We start from the raw sequence: 10,672 nt of genomic DNA, 5'->3' as shown, positions 1-10,672 counted from the left end.
GGGATATTCCCACAATTACTCTTTTGGATGGACTTAAATGAAGATTCCCTGCCCTGTTGACTATTATTATGTAAAATGTGTAGCGTGATGAAACTCCTGCAGTCTGCATGATCTCTATGTAGTGTATTGTTCACTGTCCCTCTGCATTGAACGTGAGTCATGAGCTGCTTGACATTTTCCTATCGTCTTCTCTTTTTGTCGCACACAATTTTATCAAAGTGGTGGCGTGTTGCACAGAGCTAATAATGGAGGCTTATGAACACACTGAAAACTAAAAGATACAAACCTTCAACCAGAATGTTCACTGAAACTAGCCGGACCCGAGGAATGCTACTTAGACCACATTCAAATTACAGCATCCATAATACATGTGCCACTCCTCAAAGACAAACGACTTCTATTTGTTTGACCATAAATCCGAACGATACGACCAGACATAGGGCTCTAATTACATTCCACTCCAGGGAGAGAGGAGGACGAGATTGGCACCGTGTATCATCCAGGGAGCGCATTATAAAACGTGTTCAGACTTTGCTTGAGCACCCGAATGTATGCACCTCATCAATTTGGTTTGAGATCACATTTTCTTGCCTGTTTCGCCACAGATGAAATTGATTTAGAGGGGAGGAAATCCCTGGGGTGACTGAGCGGATGGGTGGGTGGAAAATATTCTATCAACTTAGATATGTCTTTTCTATGTTGAACTAGAGTAATGGCTGCCGTGGGGGACCTCAACAGGCAGTGGGTCTAGAAAAAGGATACAAGGGTTTACGTTAAGCCACTCTTATTCCAAACCACCATCTAAAATAATAACAATAAATGGGATTTATATAGCGCTTTTCTAAGACTCAAAGTCACTTTACACTGAGGGGCGGTGGTGGTGAAACAAACAACAGACATAAAGCACTGACACACAGACGGATGGGGGGGGGGGGGGGGGGGGTGGCTAAGAGAGGGGTCTTGAGGCGGGATTGGAAAACTGGAAAGGTCTCTGACTCTCTGATATCTTGGGGGAGGGAGTTCCAGAGCCTGGGAGCTGCCCATGAGAAGGCTCTGTCCCCAAAACTGCGCAGGTTGGACTTGGGAGTGGACAGAAGGATGGCTGAGGTGGTCAGACCTTGGTGCTCATTCGCCATTATCATCTCGCTGCTTGGTACATCTAGAGCCTTGGGTCAAGAAGTATCAAGATGGCCGCTTGAACTTATTGTATGGAACTTCATCCACTGCATGAACAGTATTACCCCCAGTGAGAAGGTTCTTGGTTCGAAGTCCCATGTGCTTCAGCGTGACGCCCCATACCCTCCCTGCTCCCTAATGAAACGGATCTTAAATCCACTGTGAGTCCCCGGAGCTGATAGCTTGTGCTCAGTGACTAATGAGGAGACAGTGGGATGGGGAGGGGCTGCCTGGACCGAGGTGACCCTACTGACTGGGTAGAACTCGGTCCTCTCCTGGGAGAGTGAGGAGAACAAGCTGGGTGGCCTTCAGACGCTAAGAGGATAAGCAGGACAGGATCCCACTCCGCTTTGAGGAGAAAAGACCCCCCACAGAGACAGCTGGGGTCAGCAGAGAGACGCGTAGACCATGAGACAGAGAGAGAGAGAGAGAGAGAGAGAGAGAGAGAGAGAAGATACAGCAAAAGTGAAAAGAGAGAGAGGGAAAGAGGGAGAGAGAAGATACAGCAAGGGAGGCTGAAAAGAGAGGGTGAGAGAGCGAGAGAGTGAGAAGATACAGCGAGGAAGAGTGTGAAAAGATAACAAGAGAGAGAGAGTGAAAAGTGAACACAATTTTAAAACCTTGTTGGATTCTCACATGGTTCGACAGAATCGGTCATTCTCATCATTTTTTGGAAGCCGATAAGAATGACCTTTTGAGCAGACGCTCTTAACCCACAACCTTTTGCTTAATTCAGGCTGACAGAACGTTCGACAGCAAAGCCAATCACATTTGCAGTCAGTGCTAACATTCCCTTTGGTTGATTAGCCTTAATAAAGCTCACCACCATTTTCATGGTTTCATTAACATATAGACGCTACTGGAAAGAGGTACATACATTTACTATGCAAGCGCACAAGAACGGCGAGAGTAGATGCAAGGAAAAGGTCAAGCTGGAGGGATATTGGTCGTGTCTCCCTCTTTATAAGCTTTGTGAATGCGTACTTTTGCTTCGTTATACATTCTTATACTGTTACAATTCTCTTTCTATTCTATGTTATTTTTAGTTCTTGTACCCCACAAGCAGTCTGCTATCGATTCCTAACAACGTTCAACAAGTCAGAAGAGCACCTAGATATAAAAACACTGTATAGAGCTCATTATTTTATCCTTCTCCTTCTCCATTACTCTTTCCGTCAACTTGTGCTGCTGTCATTTTCTGGAACGAATAAGGTGTTATCCGCATCCTCATCATCTCAATGTCTAGCACCTCCAGTTGGGGACTGATAAAACACTCCCGACGTCAAATGCCATCCATCCACCCATGCATCCGAAACCCCTCGAACGCTGGCTCCAGACTGACGCACACGCTGAGCAGCTGAAGCCTGAGTCCCCAGGGAGACTCGTCGGGGTGGATCTAGGCTCAGTTCGGGAGCCAGGAGGAGACGCCGCCTTCTGCTGCAGTCAGCTGACGGTGGCGGGTGCGTGGGTGGAAAGGCCCTACCACACGGCGCGAAGGAACTAGCTCAGCAAGCTGAGATCCGACCTCATCAATTTGTACTCAGAACATCGCCTTGTTCTCCCCAACCTGTACCGTTCATGTGTTTGTTTTACATAGCGTAGGGGAGTGTAGCGTTGCGTTGTGTATTTAAGTGTTGCATAGTCTAGTCTAGTTGCATTGTTTGACACCACCCAACTCTGTGGGAATGTGAGTTGTACGGATGGAAGCCATCACACAGCAGAATAGAGTCTGACTGGAAAAGCCCTCCATGAACGCAGACGATCAGACCCCACGAGTCATGCTTGGACCTTCAGAACTGACACCGCCGCTCTCAATAATAACGATAATAATAATAACGATTATGATCATAAAAAAAAATAAAAAAATGTATTTGAATCGCTATTGTCCCGAAGATGGACTGAAGGAGAACAGGAAGGAGAACAGAAGAGAAGAGACCTTCTCACGGACCCCGTATGGGGTTCCCTCACCCACCTTGATCTCCTTGCGGGTCTCGCCCGGTTTGAAGGCGAGGGTTCCCTCACTGTACTCGTAGTCCGACCCTGCGTTGGCGGAGCCGTCCTCCGTCCTGTAGTCCACGTAGAAGGTGCTCTCCCCCAGACCGCCTGCACACACACCCAACACCCAGCACATCAGCGACCTCAACCCCACACACAACACCTCAGGTACTGTACCTCATCCCCACACACAACACCTCAGGGACTGTACCTCATCCCCACACACAACACCTCAGGGACTGTACCTCATCCCCACACACAACACCTCAGGTACTGTACCTCATCCCCACACACAACACCTCAGGGACTGTACCTCATCCCCACACACAACACCTCAGGTACTGTACCTCATCCCCACACACAACACCTCAGGTACTGTACCTCATCCCCACACACAACACCTCAGGGACTGTACCTCATCCCCACACACAACACCTCAGGTACTGTACCTCATCCCCACACACAACACCTCAGGTACTGTACCTCATCCCCACACACAACACCTCAGGTACTGTACCTCATCCCCACACACAACACCTCAGGTACTGTACCTCATCCCCACACACAACACCTCAGGTACTGTACCTCATGTCCACACACAACACCTCAGGTACTGTACCTCATCCCCACACACAACACCTCAGGGACTGTACCTCATCCCCACACACAACACCTCAGGGACTGTACCTCATCCCCACACACAACACCTCAGGGACTGTACCTCATCCCCACACACAACACCTCAGGGACCGTACCTCATCCCCACACACAACACCTCAGGGACCGTACCTCATCCCCACACACAACACCTCAGGTACCGTACCTCATCCCCACACACAACACCTCAGGGACCGTACCTCATCCCCACACACAACACCTCAGGTACCGTACCTCATCCCCACACACAACACCTCAGGTACCGTACCTCATCCCCACACACAACACCTCAGGTACCGTACCTCATCCCCACACACAACACCTCAGGTACCGTACCTCATCCCCACACACAACACCTCAGGTACCGTACCTCATGTCCACACACAACACCTCAGGTACCGTACCTCATCCCCACACACAACACCTCAGGTACTTTACCTCATCCCCACACACAACACCTCAGGTACTGTACCTCATCCCCACACACAACACCTCAGGGACTGTACCTCATCCCCACACACAACACCTCAGGTACTGTACCTCATCCCCACACACAACACCTCAGGTACTGTACCTCATCCCCACACACAACACCTCAGGTACTGTACCTCATGTCCACACACAACACCTCAGGTACTGTACCTCATCCCCACACACAACACCTCAGGTACTGTACCTCATCCCCACACACAACACCTCAGGGACTGTACCTCATCCCCACACACAACACCTCAGGTACTGTACCTCATCCCCACACACAACACCTCAGGTACTGTACCTCATCCCCACACACAACACCTCAGGTACTGTACCTCATCCCCACACACAACACCTCAGGTACTGTCCCTCATGTCCACACACAACACCTCAGGTACTGTACCTCATCCCCACACACAACACCTCAGGTACTGTACCTCATGTCCACACACAACACCTCAGGTACTGTACCTCATCCCCACACCCAACACCTCAGGTACTGTACCTCATCCCCACACACAACACCTCAGAAACCTCATCCCCACACATAACACCTCAGAAACCTCATCTCCACACGCAACACCCAAAATCTGGATACGACTGTGTGTGTGTGTGTGTGTGTGTGTGTGTGTGTGTGTGTGTGTGTGTGTGTGTGTGTGTGTGTGTGTGCATGAGTCTGTGCTTAAAATCCTTCTGATGCGTCAAGTCATACACTGGGACATTATTGATTTGTAACTCAATAGTAATCAACTATTTTTGAGTAATTTAATCTTACGCAACCTTCATTTCAGGGTTTTTTGGAGTTACGATTATGTGTCTGCCCACTCCTAACAATCCCTGCAGAAGGGATCCCTCTTGCCCCCTCAAATATAATTGGCTTGACTTGCCTTAAACACAAACATAATTGTTTCTTTTAGTAGCTGCAAAGCAGGGAAACGAGGAGTAACAATCCATTTTCATTAAAAATTGAATAAAATGTTAACAAACCGTTCTAAAAACTGTTTAACAAATTGATGAAATGTTTAAGTAACAGAGTAAAAACATTAATTCCCCATTGCAGATCAGGGCTCAATGACCCAGGGAATGTTTTTTCTTCGACATCCTGGGTTACATGTTTTTCTGGCTGTGCAGAAACCCAATAGATTCACCCTCCATTGGTTTTACAACAAAAATTCACAGCCCATAGATTGCATATGTAAATATGGGTCCTGTCCCTTCTTCTCAGCTACACGTTGGATCTGTTTGTTTCAAAAGGCAAGCGAGAATACATCGGGGAACAAAATGGATCCAATTATCTTTTACTGGAGGTTAGATTAACCTCAGTCTTTCGGTCTTTCGTGGCTTTATGAAAACACACAAAGAATTGTAGGATTTGGCGGTTTAGCGGTTCTCCTATTGATTTAAACTATGGTGGTGACATAATGAAGAATTGTATAGATAACAGGACCAGTCACAATGAGATGAGCGATTGCATCATCAACTGCTGTTAATGGTTTGGAATCTCTGTTTAACGTCTCGCTCATTTTCACCTGTCTAACGACGGTAATGACCGTTGCAACATAACAGTTTTTTTAGTCTAAGTATATCTTGAAACACTGAACAGGCATCAGGAACTAATGTCTTTTTTTGAACTCATTCAAACAAACCAATGCGGAAACTGTTTAAAAACAAAAACAACTAAATATTTGTTGAAAAAGAAAACGGACTCCACCGACCCAGTAACAAACTAATATGGCTAAGTTGAAATGGCTGTTTTGAACTCTCATTAGTCCAGAAGAACAGAAGAGGACTTTAAGTGAAGCTGATTGGTTACTTCTGATGAGGAGCGAGTTAGCCAACCTCTCTCCCCTGAGCCATCGATGACTGATAAAAAACAAACCAGCCAACAAATTTTAGAAATAAAACCACAGGCCGACTACAGCAACAAACAAACAAACAAACAATCCATCTTATTTTACAAAGGAAAACGCAGGCCGACTACAGCAACAAACAAACCAAACAACTTTAAAAGGCTCTTTCAAAATATCAAATTCGGCCCAAACATCAACCAAAATCAGCTGAACCGTTGGCTGTCTCCTTATGGGACTCACCATTCCACAGTGAACAAACTCAAAGGCCCAACAACATCAAACAAACCCAGGATCCAGGATCCCAGCCGGTTCAGTTGTGTGTTCTTTTGAACTAACCAGCAGATTCCAAATCAGCCTTTTTTCTAGGTAGACTGTAGCTGAGTGTTCACCAACCTTGGGTTATGGGAGCTTTCTGACGTATAAGCTATAAATACAAGATATATGATTACAAATTAAACGATTTAAAGAGTTTGAAAGATCTCAATGGTCCAGTACGTATGAATAAACATGCTATTTTTTCTCTGAAATAAACCATTGTTGGCCTTTGCAAAGAGCCGACCAGATGTGGTCCGGATTGGCCCGCGTCCCGCTGATTGAGTACCCCCGCTGTGGTGAGTGTTCCCCGGGTACCTTGGCACACCACGGCGAGGGTCAGTACCCCACAGTTCTCCATGCACTGGCTGTGGGCACTCTCAAAGGCCAGCCGGCTGCACAGCTCCAGGTCATCGTCCACCACCAGCTCCTCGTCCACCACCACCGCCCGCCGGGACTGGTCTGCCGCGTGCCTCTTCAGCACGTTGCCCGCGCCGATCATCATGCGCGTGGCCTGGAAGGAGGGAGGGGGGGGGGGGGGAGAGACGGAGAGAGAGAGAGAACAGGTGTAGGAGGGAAGGAGGGAGAGAGAGTATAGGAGAGAGAGGGTTATAGTTCTGTGTCTATGTTTGTGTGACCTTACTGGCTTTTCATTTTGTGTTCATCGTGTCTGTATGGGTATTTGGATTTAGCCCTGTGTCTGTGTGTGTGTGCATACAAGTGCGTGTGTGATTGTGTTCATACACGTGTTTGTGAATGTGTGTGTTTGTGAATGTGTGTGTTTGCGTGCATGTGTGTTGTGTGCATACAAGTTTGTGTGTGTGTGTGTGTGTGTGTGTGTGTGTGCCTATGTGTGTGTGTGTGTGTGTGCGTGTGTGTGTGTGCGTGTGTTGTTCGATTTCAGCTTATTTCTAAACTGTTCGTATAGACTCTGCGTTGTGTATTTTTCGTTGTAGTATTTATTCTTGAAGTGCAAATCAAAGCAACTTGACAGGTTGGATAAGAGGGTTGAATAGAAAGTTTATTCCAGGACGTAATACAGCGAGATACAGACTTAGGTTGAATAATCTATAGTGTAGGCGGTTGAGTGTGCCTGTGTGTGTGCGTGCATGCGCTCGTGTGTGTGTGTCTGAGTGTATGCCAGTGCATGCGTGCGTGCGTGTGTGCATGCATGTGTGTGTGGTCACCTGAATGCGGTAGAAGGCCCTGCTCTTCTGCTGGTGCAGCAGGGCATAGTAGTTAGCCAGCTCCACCAGCTGGTCAAGCTCCTTGTCCGGGTACTTCTGTTTCAGCTCCTTCAGGATCCGGATGACCTGGGGACACCACAACGTGCTTAAAACACGCCTAAAACATGTTTGAACGCACTTGAGGAGTGCTAAACAGGCAGTCAACCACTTACCTGGAGACCAGGCAACATGCTTGAAACAAAGAACGTACGTTGAGACAACCCACAACGTTTAAAACCACCCAGCAGGACACAGTGAAACACACCTGGGGAGAGCAGAGAGACAAACTAAACTATTCTTTACGTAGGCTTTACTCAAGTCTAAATGGCTACCCAACGTCATGCCCTCATGCTAATGGAACCAGCGCCATCTGGGCCTGAGAAAAACGCCCACCATCTGTTGGTGCAACAACAACCCAATGTTGGGCTGACATTAGATTCATTTGGTTTGATTGAACTTGTTAGATTGTTGAGTACGGATGCGTCCCATGCCAATAAAGTGTTTTATTAGTGGGTGTCCATATACCCTTTTAGTGGAAGTGTGCTGTGGCGCTTGAGAGCAGAATCACATCAGGACACCTTAATGAGGTCAACGGAGTTATGTTTACTTTTCATTCAGTGTATTTTACATGGACAATCTTTGGATTTGATGCTGTGCCCACACAACATGTGCCTCGGTTTGCATGTGTGCGTGTGTGTGTGTGTGCTTTTGTTTGCCTCTCTGTGTCTGAGAGTGACAATGAGTGGGCACACAAAGCTAATTAGAAAAAAGGTTGTGCAGTTGTGTATGTGTGTGTGTGTGTGTGTGTGAGTGTGGGTTTGTGTGTGTATGTGTGTGTGAGTGTGTCTGTTTGTGTGGGTGCGGTTGGAGGCTCTTCCGTTGATGAAATTAACACTGGACCACCTGGAGGTGCAGAATCGGATCATCCAATTAAACATCTGTCTGAGATAAGAGGGGCTTGATGGCTATGGTGACAAGCCAATCAGCCGCTCTCCTCTGTGGCCCCAGCTAGCTTGACACACACCCCTCAACAACCCAGGGCCCACAGCGTGGGCGGTTTGAACAAAGTCATCAACGGCTAACACTGCAGAGAAGCAGAGCAGAGGTTTGAACTACAGCAGGATGGATGTTTGGACTAATTAACTGTGAAGGAAGCTAAAAGTGAGGGGAAGAGTGTGGGTGGACATTAGCAGAGATTCGATTTGCGGCTATGAGGTTACTATGGTATTTGTGCCTGCGTGCCACACACATACACCCAATAAGAAGTCGTACTGGTAAAGGGAGTAAAGTGGCTAATGATACTTTTCAAAACAAATTAGATACTGGGATCAGAGATCATCTGTTAACATCCCCTATGTAGTCGTTTAAGTAGATGCGTTTATCCCAAGTGGTTTACTGGGGTTTCAGACCTAGGTTGTTGAAGAGTATAGAGTGGTTTGGCTCCTGGACGCCTACACTTAACTATTCTGCTATCTTCTATTTCCAGCTGCAGACTGCATGAATCTACTGCCGAGTGGCCCTCTGACAATAGATCCACCAGCCCTCACTGTGTAATAAGGCTGGCAGCAGCTGTTTCACGTCTTCCCCTCCCGTTGTGGATCATCCGGAAGGACGTTATTGCTCCCTCCTCACGTGTGTCGAGAGGTGTTCTATTCTCTCACTCTCCCTCCCTCCGTCTTTTACTGCCAAAGCACAAGAGATATTATGCTTTTTTGAATTTCAGCGATTGAAAAGTGAGCGGGAAGATACAGCAGGACTGCGTTCACACTCTGTGTGCTTTGCTCAAACCAATATGATTCATTACAATATGAAATAAAAAGCTAGCTGAAAACAATATGATTGTATTCATTACAATATGAAATAAAAAGCTAGCTGAAAACAATATGATTGTATTCATTACAATAGGAGATATTGTACAGCGAGCCTGGCGCCGTGTTTGCTTTGGGCTTTGGACCCGGAGGGCGGCCGGAGGAGGCCTACTGTAGCAGCTGCAGAGGGTTCGACTCCCTCCAGAAGGTTCTGGGGTTTAAACTGCAGCGTCTGCAAAGCAGGAGAGCCTGACCCCTCACCTGCTCCTTCACCACACTGCGTCTCTAGTCACTAGAGGTCATTCAGCCACCCCACTACCCGATCACCATGGCGGGGAAAATCCTGACGGCGGACCACTCTCCCCCCGGGCCACTCTCTCTCGTCCAGAGGCTCCCCTCTCAGCGGAGACAGAGAGTGAGACCCTGAAGTCCAGGACTAACAGCCATACAAACAGCTCCTCACCCCAGGCTATATCCATCCCCTGTGATCTGTTGTATACTCTCAATTTAATTCTGCATATTACTATGCATATAAGTGTGCATATAATTTTTGCATAATGCAAATGTCCATTGTAGATTCTGCACCAACCATCTATTTATGCTATTAGTCTCTTTCTTCTACATTTGTATTTGTGTCCTGAACGAGTGCTCACACTAGCACCAAGATGAAAACCTTGTCCGATGAAAACGTCAGATTCTGATCTGACCTCCATTAACCCCATTTCCTGTTCCCTTGAGTAGGGCATTCATCACTGCTATACTGCCAGTACATCCTTTTAAATGTCTTCACGCGCAAACAAAAATACATTCTAAACACATCTTGTTGCAAAGCCAAGTGTGTCCTAGTAAATTTTGGCGCATTTTGGGTCTGAACCCAACGAAGAAGGGTAGCCAGCGAATTTAGACGAGGCAGTGTGTCACATTGGCTTTAAAAAGATATCATTGAGGCGAGCAAACAAAACAAATCTGAAAATGCATCTGAGAACAGCCAGTCCTTCTGTGTATGCAGTACTCAGACAATCAAGTGACTCACTTGATTGTCCCTGCAATGAATAGCTTGGGAACACACACTCGATGAGTAAATATAACAATTGCATGTGCGTGTGTGTGTTTGTGTGTGTGTGCTTGTGTGTGAGTGTGTGTATATGTATGTGTATGTCCGTTATGTGTG

General features: G+C 47.1%; 1 protein-coding gene across 3 annotated transcripts in view; it reads right to left on the bottom strand.

Annotated features, from left to right (window-relative positions):
• slc8a2b (solute carrier family 8 member 2b) overlaps window positions 1-10,672 on the bottom strand; it is a gene marked incomplete at its 3' end in the record, with an annotated part of 29,483 nt that overhangs the window by 12,481 nt on the left and 6,330 nt on the right. For all 3 annotated transcript variants that reach the window (XM_079733671.1, XM_079733673.1, XM_079733672.1), the window contains exons 5-7: window positions 7,655-7,780; window positions 6,786-6,981; window positions 3,149-3,279 (exon numbers count right to left, since the gene is read on the bottom strand). In XM_079733671.1, the coding sequence (XP_079589797.1) occupies window positions 3,149-3,279; window positions 6,786-6,981; window positions 7,655-7,780 (453 nt within the window). The remainder of the gene's footprint in view (window positions 1-3,148; window positions 3,280-6,785; window positions 6,982-7,654; window positions 7,781-10,672) is intronic.

Source organism: Pollachius pollachius, assembly GCF_949987615.1.
Source record: "Pollachius pollachius genome assembly, chromosome: 3".
Lineage (NCBI taxonomy): Eukaryota > Metazoa > Chordata > Actinopteri > Gadiformes > Gadidae > Pollachius > Pollachius pollachius.
Note: the sequence above shows the minus strand (reverse complement) of the source record. Positions and strands in the feature narration are given on the sequence as shown.